The sequence below is a fragment of the Saccharomycodes ludwigii genome, chromosome IV (assembly GCF_020623625.1).
Source record: "Saccharomycodes ludwigii strain NBRC 1722 chromosome IV, whole genome shotgun sequence".
NCBI classification, from domain to species: domain Eukaryota; kingdom Fungi; phylum Ascomycota; class Saccharomycetes; order Saccharomycodales; family Saccharomycodaceae; genus Saccharomycodes; species Saccharomycodes ludwigii.
In genome coordinates this window covers 124,903-140,952 of record NC_060203.1, presented here as the reverse complement: position 1 = coordinate 140,952, position 16,050 = coordinate 124,903, and the positions used below count along the sequence as shown (strand labels likewise).

Sequence of the window (16,050 nt, the reverse complement as noted above, 5' to 3'; positions counted from 1 at the left end):
TATTTTTACATATATAACTTGAAGTATATATATATATATATATGTAAAAGATGGAAGCAAAGGAAGATAGTTTGCTAAATGAACCATTTATTTATAGCTATCACTCTTTAAAGATATGATAGATTGTGATGAAACATATCCAAAGTTTGTTATCTTTTTTAATAAAATGGTTCGGATTATCAGTCACTTCGGGAAGAAAATTTTTTGTTGCGACTATTTACCGCAAGTGCTTAGTCTTTAATTTCCGGTTATCCTTGGTTATGCTTTTCGGACTAATTTTTTTTTTTTTTTTTTTTTTTTTTTTTTATGTAGCTCCGAAATTAAAAAATTATGTACTAAATTAAAAAAAAATTTCGTTCAGTAAAAAGTCAACTTTTTAAGTACCTACACCAAAATTAAATTAGGAGTAAATAAAACAAACCTGTCCAGAATAACCTAGTTAATTAAACAAAAATGATTTTAAAAAGACAATTATGTACAACTAACCCAAAGTTAAACAAAATTGTGTTACCTGAATCTGTTCCAAATTATTCACGCACAACCAACAAACATTTTCGAGGGACATTGACAGCACCTACCACCATTATATCCCCTTTCTACACGCCGACTAATATTGATGGATTAAGGTTTTTAAATAGTGTTACAGTCAGAACACTATTAGATGGAGAAAATGGATTCACCGTTTTCAAGAGAAATCCCGTCACGGATAATCTTTCACTGGAAAGATCCAAGATTTGGATTAAAGCTAATGGGATCGAAAAGCAAGATGAGTGGATCTTAGAATTGCAAGATTTACAAGAAAATTTAACAAATAAAGAGTTGGATCCGATAAAAAATAGTGAGTTGTTGGATTTATTGAGACAAAATAAATTTGATAATTTAAATGGCAATGTTTTTAATTTCAATGTAAAATATGAAAACGTTAATAGTTTAAATATTATTATAGATGATATTTTGAAGAATGATTCATGTTCTTTTGTTGAAGATATTTTGTTGTTTTTACTACAAGACCAAGTATTTTTTTCCAAAAATTGTGAAAATGTTATTAAATGCTGTTGCTATCATATTGAAAACACAATTGATGATATTAATGAAATTAATACACTATTGGCACAAATTTTTCATTCCATTCATATAAATAAAGTTAAAATTGACAACGAATTGTTGGATTGTCTATTGAAATCTATAGATTATGTTTCACTTAACTATGCATCTAAAAAAAAACAACCTTTTGAAGCATCTTTGTTACAAGAAGTTTGCAAATTACAAATTATGGCTAAGAGAGTTAATGACGTAAAGTCTTTGTTGCCTAGATATTTTCAAATGGGGAAACTGCCTTCTTCCGAAATTGTAGAGCAATATTTGCTATTACTTAATGAACTAAAGTTATCCTTTGCTTTGAAAAATTTTTATATTAATGACTTGAAGCCTGCTTTTGTTAAAATATTAACGCCAAATATTACAAATATATTGTTGAATAGTGGATACATTGTACATTTTAACCAATTGAAATATTTGTTACTTATGATATTAAACTCTAACTCTGCAGTGGCAATATTAAAAAGTAATGCTGTAGGTCAGTCCCTGTTCAATTTAGTTGGTATATTAACCCCTAATGCTTTGGAAAATTGTAAAAATTTAAAAACATTGTATCATTTTTTATTAAAACATTCTAATGAGCTTACGCTTTCTCAATCGTTTTTGAAAAATTATGCATTTACTTGCGCAAAGAATCAAAACTATCTTGTAGTTTCCCAAATATTGCCCAAATTACAAGTGGATCCTAATTTCGTAGGGGAATTGTTTTTAACACCCTCAACTCATACCCCCTCCTCCTTAACTGATTTTTTTAAATTATGGAGAGAAGCATTTTTTAAAGATAGTGTTCTTCCTAAATTTTTTAAAATGAGTTCAAAAATACAAGACGCTATATGGCATAATTTGAAAACAAAAAATGAAAAAAACATGTTGTTTAAATATATCATTGCTAAGGGACATGAAAATATATTACCAGGATTATTAAAAGAAACTTATGTTAAATATTCCAAATTAATTGAATTTTATAAAAGTAACCGAAAATAATTATTGGTGGTTGCATTCTTATACTAACGAGAATGAGAAAGAGAGAATAAATATATCAAAATAAAAAAAATAAAAAAACAAAAAAGTTAGATTTTATATCCTTTTATCTTTGCCATTAATATGGGGTTGTTAAAATAGCTTATATAACCAAAATATTTAACTAATTCTGTATATATACATATAAATATATAAAATGTCAAAAATTACCACAACGGTTGATGTTGGCATTTTACAATTTTATACTGTGCTTTGATCGCGTCTTTATCAACATCTTTCAATTCAAGTGACAGCTTAAAAAAATATATATATATTGCGCCAATTTACAATTTTTTTTTTTTTTTTTTTTTTTTTTTTTTTTCTGAAACCAATCTAAAACACTTTTTGACCTTAAGGGAAACTTGTTATATCTTATTAAAAAGTTAGATATATATATACATATATGTGTATATTTACGTATCGCAAATGTAAAAATATATTCCTTTTTTTTATTTTACTATTAACTCTAGAAACGTCTTTCTCGATAAAAAAGTAGTTAAAATATATATATATATATATATATACATAAATAAAAAAATGTTTTATCCTTACATTATCATACTTTTAACGAGCCTACCACATCAAATATTAAGCTTTTCAGGATTGGACCACTTAGAAAAGCATTTAAATGAAATATCTGTCAATAGTTATGATGATCTTACTAAATCGATCATTGCAGAAAACTTTCCAGAATTTTCAAATTCTTTGTTATCCAGAGATTGTGTTTCCCAGGCGTTGGAAACCTTTCTTCCTATCTGCTTAGAAAAGGGAATGGAAGCTGTTGACACAGATATACGTGTTAATACAGCACTATCGTTGTCTATTTGCCAGTTTGAATCCTCTAAGTTGACACTAGATTTAAGAGAAATATGTTCAGCTCACAACCCATTATCTCAATGTATGAATTATTTAAAACTGGACCCATCTTTATGGACCACATACAATGGTTATTATCAAAAACTATCTTCAATCTGTTTTGAAAATTCTTTGCCGTATGAAAAACAACAAATATTGAATTTATTTTTAAAAATTACAGATTTTTATTCCAAGTTCAATAAAGATATTACCGTTAATTTTAAGGATTTAAGAGACGCCTTTTTTAAAGCAAATGCCAAGGACTTTCAAAACTTGCATGATTTTTATGAGGAACATATGATAAATTTGTCCGAAAATTTTCGCAAACAAGCTGCTGAGTTCAATGAAGTCTTTGATGATATCAAGAGTTCTGCTACTGACGAATTCAGTAGCACCTTTGATGATCTTTTGCTCAAACAAAAAGAATATTTTAGCGATATCTTTAAAGAAAATGGCAAAGTGCACAAGGATTTAAGCGTGTTATGGGAAACAGACCACAAAATAATAAACAACCTTTCAATTATGCAATCTAATTTGGATACAAATTTTCAAAATTTTGTAGAAAATATTAATAATATACTAGTAACTCAAATCGTCAATGTGGAAAATTTAGAAAAAGTACAAAACGCATTAACTATACAAAGTTCAGATATTTTAGGGAATTTTGAAGATGATTTATACAAGATAAAAATATATAATAACCAATTATTTAGTGAATTTCAAAATTATTTGAACTCAATAATGGAAAATGATTTAGGTAACCAACTAGTACTAATTGTAGAAACATTGGCCAACGTATCTTTATCTAATATTTTAGAATTAAATCAAACTTTTTCAGAAACTATGAAACATATTGATACCAGTCTGGAAAAAGGTGGGCAGAAAATAAACATTACTTTGGAGAAGACTATTTTTGAAATTGATAAAATCAATCAACAACTGTCAAAAATTGATTGGAAATTTATATCTTTTTTTACAAGCATATTTAATTTTAAATTTTTCCACATATTATTGTTTAAAATTGCTTATTATTATTTGCTTTATTTATTACTCCAAAAATTTATTAAACGAGGCCTTATAACTACTTCCAAAATCCAACTAAGCAGTGAAAGTTTAATTTTCGTTTTAGTTATAATGGCCATGAGTTTAGGGGCACTTGTAGGAATTCTAATAACTAAATTGGAATTTTTTATTATTTTTCAAGAAATTTTGTTGTATACAAAATTTTATATTAAGAAATTTTTAAATTAAAAAATTTTTGATGCTTCTGTTTATTGTACAATGTTATTTAATTTAGTTTTTTTTTCTTTTTTTTTTTTTTTTTCATTTTCTTCACATTTGGTCATTAAAGTCGCTATTTTCATGTTTGGATTACGATTTACAGCTTGTGTAATGGGGGAAACGTTATTAAAAGAAATTAGACCTCTTCCTATGTTTCCGAATGCCATTTTCCCCTGTGCACAGTTGAAAAAACATGAAATAAATAAATGGTGAGTTTCAGCAAGGTATTTAACTAGTTGAGCTTGGTTTTTATTTTTACAAACTGTTTGTAGTTGTTTTTGCCTTTTCAGAAATTCCAATTCTTTTAGCCTATATTTATCTACTTCTTTTTCTAAAAATGATACTTTTTCTAACATGTCAGTATTATATTGCGAATCTGGACCAATTGATGAATTATTGGAAATATGATCGTCTTTGTCAATTTTGTTAAGCAATTTTGCTCGTTCTCCAAATTTTAAAGTTGATAAAGTGTCCCAATAATTTTTAGACACTGTGGAACAGGTTAAAATTAAAATTGTTTCGTTTTTCAGTTCCAAGGAGTGCTGTAATATTCTAGTTAATTTTGCGTTCTTACATGCGGGAAGGCTTTTTTTATTGGTTGTTTCACTATTTAGTGATCCCGTCAAAGATTTTATCATTAAACCTAAAGAGGATAAGGATTTGTTAATATTATTTGTTTCCTTGTCTTGTTTTTCGCTATTGTCCGACTTCAGTAACAATTCTTCTGATCCAGCCAAGTCCACTAAATATATATAGTTAGCTAATATGAATTTATTATTGGACCTACTATTTTTACTTGAAACATAACAATTTAGCTTGACCAAAGTGTGTAATTTTGAACCGGTTTCATTTTTTATTGTTTTATTTTTCTGACCACATCTAATGAAGGCTATGGCCTTTTGAGAAGTTTCAACTTTGTGCTCACTTAAATTTTTCAAAATTATATGTTTTTTATTTACTTGGGAAACTAAAATTTCTCTTTTGTTTTCTATGTTTAATAGATCCTTGATCTGGTCATTGTATAATTCAAACATTGAAACAGTTACTTTAAATTTTTTATTTGGTGAATATGCTTTAATTTTGGAAAATAATTCATCAGTGACGTTCGAAATAATACCTCCTGATTTTTCATTTCCAAACATTGTGCAAGTTTTTCCAGATCCTGTTTGACCATAAGTTAGAATTGTCAAATTTTTACCTCGGGTAATAAAATTTTCTAATACCTTATTTTTTTGAAAAAGTTTTTTGTATAATTGCTGTTGATCTACGTCAAAATCCAAAATTAAATCAAATTGAAAAGTCTCCCAAATATTTTTCAAATAGTTATAAATTTTTAACGTTTGTCCATTATTTACTATTTGGTAATTAATTCTAAGAGAAATCTGGCTTTGATCTTTTCTTTTGTTCGTTTGTTCTTTGTTGTTTTCAGTGTCTTCGAAGTTTTCAGATTCTGTGTATAAATTACTGTTGTTCTTGGGCTTTACAATTGTGATTAAGGGTTTTAGCTTATTAATTGCTTTAGCATGTTCTGGCATTGTGGCTTAACAAGTATTTTTGGATTACATTTGTTCCAAAAAGGAGAGATGGGAAATAAAACTCAAAAAGAAAAGAAAAGAAAAGACGACTTGGTATAGAAAGTTGGCAGAATTATAAATATATATATATATATATATATATTAACATTGAGATTTATAGTTTTAGTAAGATTATGTATATTATTTGTTACTATTTTCAGCAGTGGGTGTCAGCGTGACACAAAATGGCAAGGCTATTGCTTTGATACAGCGGGAATTTAAAAAAAAAATTTCTTTTTAATTTTTTTTTTTTTGTCACTGTTAAACCATAAAAAAAAAAAAAAATTTAAAAAAGATTTATTAAAATAAAAATAATTTATTAAAATTGCAAATACAATTTAACAAAAAAGATACTATAGATTGATTGTGTACATAACAAATGGTTGGTAATCTGTATCAACCAAAGAAGCATATTCATGTAAGGATGAATCGTTATGTTTAATGTTACCCTTTTTATCTTTAACAAAAGCGTTTCCACCCAAATAACCAAAATTTTTGGTCAACTCTTGTTTACATTTGCTCAATAACTTAGGTGGAACTGCAATAATCTTAGTTATAAACTGAGGTGGTAACCCATAACGTAACACACTCTCCACATAGACCCTCAAGGCTTTGATATGAAACCAATTCATAAAAATGTCTGAATAAGCGGTTTTAGCCAATCTAACCAACTCTATACGCAATGAATTTTCCAAACTTGCAGCCTCATCGTGTTCCTTCTTTAAACTTTCGATCAACTCCTCAGAGTATTGGAAATCACGTGGAATAAACTTATTTTCTCGACATGCTTGACAAAACTTATTGACTGATTTTTTAAATAAATGGACATTGTATAAACAATATTCTGAATCAGTAGCCAAACAACTTGCGGAACGGGGAACCACATTATCAGCTAAAGTTTCATAGCTATTAACAAAATTTTTTTCCAAAGATTTGGGAACAGCGACCAAAATAGTTGTTAGATATTCAGAATTAAGAATAAAGTCACTTGGCTTAACTATATCATGTAAAGATCTGACTGATAAATCACCTGTTTTTTTTCTGTCGGCAGCAACTAACTGTTGTCTAGCATTGTTATAGTTACTGGAGGTGGCTTTAACATCTGAGTCTAATTGCAAAGATTCGTTCGTAATGTCGTTAATTAGAGTTTTAATAGATTTATCTAATTTAAATTTTCTTGTGTTCCAGTGGAAATGTTCTAAATATTCAGGTAATGGAACACTGTTAATGGGTAAAGTTTTGTAATTATTAGAGTTGGCTTCACTTAATCCACCTAAAATATCAACAATTTTAGTGATTGATTGTTCTAACTGATTATCAATTTTAGATAATTCCTCACTCTCAACAACCAATGAGTCTAAGGAACCAATTTGAAATTCAGGGATATCAAAATCAGAAACATAAACTTTGCCTTCCAATAGTTCTCTATTTAACCAATCGTCAGCCTTGATGTTCGAGGTAGATGGCTGTGCCGATTGAGGTAAAGAAATCAATATAAAATCATTTGATGTGTATAATGCTGTGTTAGACATATGGTTGGTTGTATACTTTTCTGTCTTTTTCTTGATTATTTTTTTATTTTTTTAATTTTTTCTTTTTTTTTTTTTTTTTTTTGTTTCCTTATTTAAGGTTTTATAAGTTTATATTTTTTATTTTATTTTTTTGCAGCCAGAAAGAAAAAAAAAAAAAAAAAAATTAAATAAATAAATAAATAAAAATGGATTTTTGAATCTTTTAATTTAGTTTTAATTTTTCGGAAGTGCCATTTTTAAAAAATGAATCAAATTTTCGTAAATGGTAAAAAACGCTCGTAGAAAAAAAATAATATTAAAAAAAAAAGGCTGTTAATTAAATATGTCGTGTAAAATGATATACTACAGTTATATATTTACAAATGCAAATGCAAAAAAATTAAATCATTTCAAAACTTTACCATCAGCAATTTCTCTGGTTTCACCATTAATAACAACTGGTTTGTCCCAAGCCCACATGTCATTGACAAATTCCTTGTCTTCTGGTTTGTTCACTGGGTCCAACTTTTCATAAGAGTAGGATTCCCAATCTGGAGCAACATCAAAAGCTGGTTTGAAATTTTGACCCTTGATTAAAATAGCACCAATAATACCATTGTTGTTGTTTTCACCGTAAACAACTAAACAACCAAACATGTATTTAACAGAACCACTCAATCTGTTGAAAAAACCACCAACCAAGTTGTTAGACATAAATGTCATGGTCAATTCATCGTTATACTTGTAAGCAACTTTCCAGATAGAGTATTCTTCTGGGTTATAATGTTCCCAGAACCATGGTAAAGCAACTGGTCTAGTATCTTCATTGGAATATTTTCTCTTCCATTTTTTCAAATACAAAAAAGTGGCTTTAAGTAATAATGACAAAGAACGTCCTAGCTTCGATTCAAATGGTTTAACAATTGGATAATCATAATAAAAACTATCTTTAAAAATTGGTTCTTGAATAACAGTATTAAACCATTTAACAATGGCTGGATGTGATTTTCTCCATTCAGCACCAATAACAGTGGAAAATGGGAATGTGAAAGCAGCAGCAGTAAAAATATCAGCCAAAGTGATGTGTTCATTAACCAAGTATGTGTAGTCGGTTAATCTGGTTTCAAAAATACTGGCTTGGGTATCCAAAGCAGCATAGGCAGCATCCAAAGCCTTTTTGTTAAATGGAACCTGACAGGTAACTATACAAAAAACTTTTGTAACAGAGTCCAAAAAGTCGGAATTGGTAAAAGACAACCATTTCAAAACAGAAGCTTGTTCTTCATTGGTACTTCCCAATAAAGATCTCTTAACCTTTTCATCTTTGATTGAGTTAATAACTGTACGTAAAAATGAACCCATGTGTAAAATTATATTGCACATAATTTTGTTTTCATAATAATAAATGTTAGTAAATCGATACATATAATTCACTTTTCTTTTTTTGTTACAACTCTGTTGAAATATTCTAATAAAAGCGTGTTGTTAGGCTCTTTTACAACCCAATAGCTTCTCCTTCTTCCTCTATCTAACACCTGTTGTATATATGTATTTCAGAAAGTACCATAAAGATTATCGACATGCGGATTGGTTACCATGATAATTAAATCTATTTAACCCATTCAGACAGGGATAACTATAAAATTTTTTCTCATCATAATACATATAAACATTTGGGAGAGATAATATCTGAAGAGACAAAAGGGGTTGAAAGGCAATTAGAATTGAGAAAATAAACAAAAAAAAAAAAAAAAAAAAACTGTTTTAAAAAAATGAAGGCAAAAACATACAGTAATAGGAAATGGCAATAACTTCAGTTAATTTAAAACCATTCTTACCAGCAAAAGCTGGAATTTTCTTCAATGGGAATTTGGCTTCAAATTCTTCACGACATTCAGAAATATAATCAACTTGAACATCCAAGTTAAGATATTTGGCTAAAGCAGCTGGAAAACTGCCTCTTGGGTATTCTGGAATGATATACAAAGTACCTTGGGACATTGTGTTGGTTGAATAATGGATTTCTCTGAAGTGAAGACACGTAAATACAGAGGTAAAAAGAGTGTATAAAGAAAATTTTTTTTTATCTTTTTCCTTTTTTTCTTTTTTTCATAGCTTTTTTGGTATTTATACAAAGCTATATTTTTGATTGGCAACATGAGTAATAACTTTAATCCCTTGAGTGACTCATTGTTGACTTTTTTTTTTTTGGGAGATATTTTTTTCAAAAGGTAGGCATGTGTAATAAACTGAAAAAGATCGACCTGCTATGTTTTTGTTACCATAAATAATTTATTATTATATATTATTAATAGGCGTATAAACACAAAGCAAAAAATAAAGTTGAGATGACTATTCCTAACACGCTTTTTAGACAACGATGTCCAAAGTTTCTTTTGTGAAATATGAATTTTAAATGAATATAGTATTTATTCAGAATCACAATGATAGTTTTTTTTTTCCTTTTTACTTGTATATAATGTTATATAGTTGATGATCTATAATTTTAATAATTATATGTGTTTAGCTAAGCATATGCCACATTGCAATGATTGTTTGTGATGGAGTAATAGATTTGGCTTGTTGTATGATAGGGAATATGTCACAAAATATTTACTTAGAATTCAGCCTTGGGTTAATAAATATATAAACGATCTACTTGATATGGATACAAGGCTATTATTAGATTAGTGACTTATAATAATTATAATAGACACACCCACGCTCTTTTTTTGTCTTTCCCTTTTTTTTTTTTTTTATATATATATTTTTTCCCCCTTGCAAACCTTAAAAAATGTCTGGTGGTGGTGATATAAACCAATTAAAAGAAGATAAAAAAACAACCATATAAAACGCAAAGATTCTATAACAAAATAAATTGGTGCCTTTTTTTTTATATATATATTAGCAAATTATCGTAATGCTGATGGAATTCGTGTCATTAAATAAAATAAAACAAAAATAACAAACAAGAAGCTATATTCAATAGATATATAAAAATAACTTATTTAACACATATTACTTTTATAATCTAGCGTTGTTTTTCTTTTTCTTTTTTTTTCCCTTTGTTCAATTCGTTTAATTACTTTTTCTTAATATTGCTTCATAATCTCAGTGAAAATATAGAATAAAACATCAAAGATCGATTTATTGGATCAACAGCTAATTAAAACAAACGAGAAAACAAACTGCTAAAATAAAAATGGCTACGAAAAAACTTTCCTTAAAGGTTAATGCCTGTTTATTTGATGTTGACGGCACAATCATTATTTCCCAGCCAGCTATTGCTGCTTTCTGGAGAGATTTTGGTAAAGACAAGCCATATTTTGACACGGAACATGTCGTAAATATTTCACATGGTTGTAGAACTTATGATATAATGGCAAAATACGCTCCAGATTACGCCACTGAAGAATATGTCAATAAATTAGAAAGTACTATTCCAGAAAAGTATGGGGAATATTCCGTTGAAGTTCCAGGTGCCGTTAAATTATGTAATTCCTTCAACGAGCTGCCAAAGGAAAAATGGGCCGTTGCAACTTCTGGTACCAGAGACTTGGCCACAAAATGGTTTAAATACTTACATATCAAGAAACCTACTCATTTCATTACTGCCAATGATGTCACTCAAGGTAAACCTCATCCAGAACCATACTTAAAAGGTAGAACAGGATTGGGATATCCTCCGAACAAGGAACACCCAGAATTATCTAAGGTTGTTGTTTTTGAGGATGCTCCAGCTGGTATTATTGCCGGCAAAGCTGCTAACTGTAAGATTATTGGTATTGCTTCCACTTTTGATTTAGAATTTTTGAAAGAAAAGGGATGTGATATTGTTGTTAAAAATCTAGAAAGTGTTTCCATAGGTGGGTACGACTCCAAAACTGATGAAGTAGAACTAGTGTTTAGTGATTATTTATATGTTAAGGATGACATACAGCAATGGAAATAAGTTCCATTCTGATATCTTTTTCTTTATTAATTTTTTTTTGGCACTCTCAACTTTAGCTAATATTTTTTATCGTAAATATTATATATAGAGTCCACTATGCCCTCTAAGTTTTAGATTAGTGTTCAAAAATTATATAGAAAAAATTGTAAACCGATCCATTATTTATCCCTTTTTATTTTTATTGAGGTGTTTTATTATTTAATATTACTATCATGGTGAAGTCTGGGGGTTAAATGTTATCTTATTGTTTATATTTAGTTTGATTGTTGTATTACAGTTCGTCAGATAATAGTATGTCATTGTTATCTTTTGTAGTCAAGATTCATCTTAATAAGTCAACTACTAATTGATATACATATATGTGTGTTCCATAATTATCTATTTATTATCGTAACAATTCTTATCTATTTCCCATGGTAGTCGTCATGTTATTGTCTCTGTGTGCGACCTGAAGTAAAGCAACACTTTGTACGATGAATACATATCAACAATTTATTCTTAAAAAAAAAAATCACCTAAATCTACAATATAGCAGTTCTTGTTCAATTAAGTTATAAAGAGAGAAAAAGCCATCTTAAAATATCATAAAAAAAAATTATATAAGTTAAACTAAAATTGTTACAAGGGAAAAAAAAAAAAAAAAAAAAAAAAGAAAAATTAAATCATTTCAAAACTTTACCATCAGCAATTTCTCTGGTTTCACCATTAATAACAACTGGTTTGTCCCAAGCCCACATGTCATTGACAAATTCCTTGTCTTCTGGTTTGTTCACTGGGTCCAAATTTTCATAAGAGTAGGATTCCCAATCTGGAGCAACATCAAAAGCTGGTTTGAAATCTTGGCCTCTGATTAAAATAGCACCAATAATACCATTGTTGTTGTTTTCACCGTAAACAACTAAACAACCAAACATGTATTTAACAGAACCACTCAATCTGTTGAAAAAACCACCAACCAAGTTGTTAGACATAAATGTCATGGTCAATTCATCGTTATACTTGTAAGCAACTTTCCAGATAGAGTATTCTTCTGGGTTATAATGTTCCCAGAACCATGGTAAAGCAACTGGTCTAGTATCTTCGTTGGAATATTTTCTCTTCCATTCTTCCAAGTCCAAGGAAGTGGCCTTAGGTAATAATGACAAAGGATGCTTTGGTTTTTTTGGTTCAGCAGCTGGTTCTTCAGTTGCTTTTGGTTTAGCTTCAGCCTTCTTCTTTTCTTGCTTTGGTTTTTGTTCCTTCTTTTCCTTCTTTGGTGGAACCCATTCCAATGGCTTAACAATTGGTTCAAAAGAACCATAAGCACCCTTCAAAATAGGTGATTCAATAACAGTATTGAACCATCTAACAATGGCTGGATGTGATTTTCTCCATTCAGCACCAATAACAGTGGAAAATGGGAATGTGAAAGCAGCAGCAGTAAAAATATCAGCCAAAGTGATGTGTTCATTAACCAAGTATGTGTAGTCGGTTAATCTGGTTTCAAAAATACTGGCTTGGGTATCCAAAGCAACATAGGCAGCATCCAAAGCCTTTTTGTTAAATGAAACCTTACCGGTGACTATACGAAAAATGTTAGCAACAGAACTTATAAAGTCAGAATTGGTAAAAGACAACCATTTCAAAACAGAAGCTTGTTCTTCATTGGTACTTCCCAATAAAGATCTCTTAACCTTTTCATCTTTGATTGAGTTAATAACTGTACGTAAAAATGAACCCATGTGTAAAATTATATTGCACATAATTTTGTTTTCATAATAATAAATGTTAGTAAATCGATACATATAATTCACTTTTCTTTTTTTGTTACAACTCTGTTGAAATATTCTAATAAAAGCGTGTTGTTAGGCTCTTTTACAACCCAATAGCTTCTTCTTCTTCTTCCATCTAACACCTGTTGTATATATGTATTTCAGAAAGTACCATAAAGATTATCGACATGCGGATTGGTTACCATGATAATTAAATCTATTTAACCCATTCAGACAGGGATAACTATAAAATTTTTTCTCATCATAATACATATAAACATTTGGGAGAGATAATATCTGAAGAGACAAAAGGGGTTGAAAGGCAATTAGAATTGAGAAAATAAACAAAAAAAAAAAAAAAAAAAAAAACTGTTTTAAAAAAATGAAGGCAAAAACATACAGTAATAGGAAATGGCAATAACTTCAGTTAATTTAAAACCATTCTTACCAGCAAAAGCTGGAATTTTCTTCAAAGGGAATTTGGCAGCAAATTCTTCACCACATTCAGAAATATATTTGACTTGAACATCCAAGTTAAAATATTTAGCTAAAGCAGCTGGGAAACTACCTCTTGGGGATTGTGGAAAGATATACAAAGTACCTTGGGACATCGCTCTGGTTGAATGTTACTTTGATCTTTTGTCTTTGGGAGAAATAAATATGAAGATTATAAACATTTTTAATTAATTTGAATTAAAGAAGGGAACTAACAAACAATTAGAATGTAAAGAGAAAGTTAAAGGCGAGAGGTAAGATTTGAATCAAAGCAAACAGCAAAAGATAATAAAAGTTTTATACATTATATAAGATACACAAAAAAGAAAGAAAGAAAAAAAAATTTTTTATTAATTTCATTCTAAATTTTTTACTTAAATGAGAACATAAGCGGTTAAAAATATTAAAAAAGAAAACAAGGTTTAAATAAGCACAGTTTGAGATTGTAAAAGAATAAAATTGGAAATGCGCTGTTAGATTTACTCGAAGCCGATTTCCAATAATTTAACAAGCGTTTTTTTTTTTATATTAGTAATACAGGCAAAGTCAACGTTCTTATTATTTAGGGCTTTTTTTTTTTTTTGTTTTTGTTTTTTGATGAATTCTGAAAATATAAAAAATATAAAAAATATAAAAAATTGAAAAAATTCATCAACACCCACACCCACACCCACACACACCCACACACACACACCCACACACCCACACCTTCGTTTGTAATGACTATTTGCTGTAACTGACACAGCTTGTTTTTTTTTTTTTATTACCAACGACAAGAAAATATTTTGCATAATGAAAAATACTAACAATAACTGCTTAACGTTTCTTTTTCTTTTTTTTTTGTCTTTTTTTTTTTTTTCCTTTTTTTTGTCTTTTCTTTCTTTCTTTTATTCCTACAAAAAAAAGAGACATGTTAAATCATTCTGTAATCATAATAAGCTCTTATTAAATTATTAAATAAAAAATAATAAATAAGAAACTTGGTGTAAACTAATAAAGTGATTTTATTTGATACTTCCCTCCTCAAGAAATGTCCAATTCTTTAGAAGAAAGATTGAAATCTAGTTCTAGTGCATTTGAAGGCTTACTTTCCTTGATACCAGCCAAGTACTACTATGATGATGAAGATAACGATAACCAATGGAAAGCTAAGAAAAAGTCTAATCAAGAACATAAACAACTAAAAAAAAGAAAATTGTACGGCAATCCTTCTCATAATACTATAGAAGATAAAGAATCTGTCGATAAAAACAACAAGGATGAAGAAGATCAACCTAATAAAAGTTTATTGAAAAATGGCTCAGTATTGGATATTATGTTAATTAAAGATAACCAAGATGCCGACCCTGTTACTATACCGGGGAGTAAAAAAAATAAAGACCATGATTTTCAGGATGAAGATGATGAGGAAATACAAGTTATTTTTGATGACGAAGGTAATGAAATTAAAAAAGATATTTCCAACATAGAAGAAATCAACATTCAAAAAGAGACTACACCAAATGCATCAAATGGTTCTGAAAAAAATGAAAAAATTGAAAAAAATGAGAAAAATGAGAAAAATGAGAAAAATGAGAAAAATAAAAAAATGAAAAAAATGAAAAAAATGAAAAAAAGAAAACCGAAAATTTAGAAACTTTAAGGCTCAAATTACAACAAAAGATTCAGAGCATGAAGGAAAAAAGAAAAGCCCCTGGTACTAAAGTTACTGGTGCCCCACTATCTAGAGAATCTTTATTGCAACAAAGAAAACTGAAAACACTTGAAAGAAAAAGAACTATAGATGCTGTTGAAAGCGACGACGATGATGAGGATGATGATCCAAGCGAAGAAAGCGACAGTGATGATGATTCTGAACTTCAACCAAATGAGGTTATATTTCAAAATATTCAGTTTAATGACGGCACGAAAATTACTTCAGATCTCCAAAAGCTAAGAGGTACCAATACAGGAACAAAGAAACATGGACCCAATAACAAAGATTTAAAGGCACATTTAAAAATATTAGAGAAAAAGAAGGAAAAATTACAAAATAAAAATGAGTTAGAATTGATTCAGATTAAAGAAAAAGAAAAGTGGCAAAGAGCTCAATTGAAAACTCAGGGTATTAAATTAAAAGATAACGAGAGCCTATTGCGTAAGGCCTTAAAGAGAAAGGAACAGCAAAAAAGAAAATCTGCTTTTCAATGGAACGATCGGAAACAACAAATCGTTTCTAATATTGCAGAAAAGCAAAAAAGAAGAGAAGAAAATTTGCAAATAAGGAAAGAAAACAAGAACAGAAAACAAAATAAAAGGGTTAAAATGAAAAAGTCTCTAAATGGTTTAAAATCGAACAAAAACTTAATTATTAAAAAGAAAAAGAATAATAATACCAATGGTAATAGGGGCAAAGAAACTGGGTATCGTAACGGTAGTAACAATGCTAATGGACATAGCAAAAGGGCTGGTTTTGAAGGTCGTTTGAAAAGGTAGGTATCGTACCTGTTTTTTCTTTTTTTTTTTTTAGGCAC

The 16,050-nt window shown here is 28.9% G+C and overlaps 8 protein-coding genes and 2 non-coding genes across 10 annotated transcripts; 4 read left to right on the top strand and 6 right to left on the bottom strand.

The window, feature by feature from the left end:
* Positions 1–453: 453 nt before the first annotated feature.
* SCDLUD_003114 (uncharacterized protein) lies at positions 454–2,082 on the top strand (the record flags this gene model as incomplete). Its single annotated transcript, XM_046077706.1, has 1 exon — positions 454–2,082. One exon carries the CDS (start codon positions 454–456, stop codon positions 2,080–2,082), a length of 1,629 nt encoding a protein of 542 aa, XP_045934077.1.
* A 573-nt stretch (positions 2,083–2,655) lies between these two features.
* On the top strand, positions 2,656–4,224 carry KAR5 (Kar5p; the record flags this gene model as incomplete). Its single annotated transcript, XM_046077705.1, has 1 exon — positions 2,656–4,224. The coding sequence occupies one exon, from the start codon at positions 2,656–2,658 to the stop codon at positions 4,222–4,224; it is 1,569 nt and encodes a 522-aa protein (XP_045934076.1).
* Positions 4,225–4,244: 20 nt separating this feature from the next.
* SMY1 (Smy1p) lies at positions 4,245–5,789 on the bottom strand (the record flags this gene model as incomplete). The annotated part of the gene is made up of 1 exon (XM_046077704.1): positions 4,245–5,789. One exon carries the CDS (start codon positions 5,787–5,789, stop codon positions 4,245–4,247), a length of 1,545 nt encoding a protein of 514 aa, XP_045934075.1.
* Positions 5,790–6,181: 392 nt separating this feature from the next.
* On the bottom strand, positions 6,182–7,360 carry VMA5 (H(+)-transporting V1 sector ATPase subunit C; the record flags this gene model as incomplete). Its single annotated transcript, XM_046077703.1, has 1 exon — positions 6,182–7,360. The coding sequence occupies one exon, from the start codon at positions 7,358–7,360 to the stop codon at positions 6,182–6,184; it is 1,179 nt and encodes a 392-aa protein (XP_045934074.1).
* Positions 7,361–7,744: 384 nt separating this feature from the next.
* Positions 7,745–8,764, bottom strand: SCDLUD_003110 (elongation factor 1-gamma family protein; the record flags this gene model as incomplete). Its single annotated transcript, XM_046081591.1, has 1 exon — positions 7,745–8,764. The coding sequence occupies one exon, from the start codon at positions 8,762–8,764 to the stop codon at positions 7,745–7,747; it is 1,020 nt and encodes a 339-aa protein (XP_045934073.1).
* Positions 8,765–8,885: 121 nt separating this feature from the next.
* Positions 8,886–9,004, bottom strand: SCDLUD_003109. The gene has a single exon (XR_006829220.1). It is a non-coding gene; the product is annotated as a snoR38 (small nucleolar RNA).
* Positions 9,005–10,541: 1,537 nt separating this feature from the next.
* On the top strand, positions 10,542–11,291 carry SCDLUD_003108 (HAD family hydrolase; the record flags this gene model as incomplete). Its single annotated transcript, XM_046077702.1, has 1 exon — positions 10,542–11,291. The coding sequence occupies one exon, from the start codon at positions 10,542–10,544 to the stop codon at positions 11,289–11,291; it is 750 nt and encodes a 249-aa protein (XP_045934072.1).
* Positions 11,292–11,953: 662 nt separating this feature from the next.
* SCDLUD_003107 (elongation factor 1-gamma family protein) lies at positions 11,954–13,075 on the bottom strand (the record flags this gene model as incomplete). Its single annotated transcript, XM_046081590.1, has 1 exon — positions 11,954–13,075. One exon carries the CDS (start codon positions 13,073–13,075, stop codon positions 11,954–11,956), a length of 1,122 nt encoding a protein of 373 aa, XP_045934071.1.
* A 121-nt stretch (positions 13,076–13,196) lies between these two features.
* Positions 13,197–13,315, bottom strand: SCDLUD_003106. The gene has a single exon (XR_006829219.1). It is a non-coding gene; the product is annotated as a snoR38 (small nucleolar RNA).
* Positions 13,316–15,208: 1,893 nt separating this feature from the next.
* RRP14 (ribosome biosynthesis protein RRP14) lies at positions 15,209–16,012 on the top strand (the record flags this gene model as incomplete). The annotated part of the gene is made up of 1 exon (XM_046077701.1): positions 15,209–16,012. The coding sequence occupies one exon, from the start codon at positions 15,209–15,211 to the stop codon at positions 16,010–16,012; it is 804 nt and encodes a 267-aa protein (XP_045934070.1).
* Between the last annotated feature and the right edge of the window lie 38 nt (positions 16,013–16,050).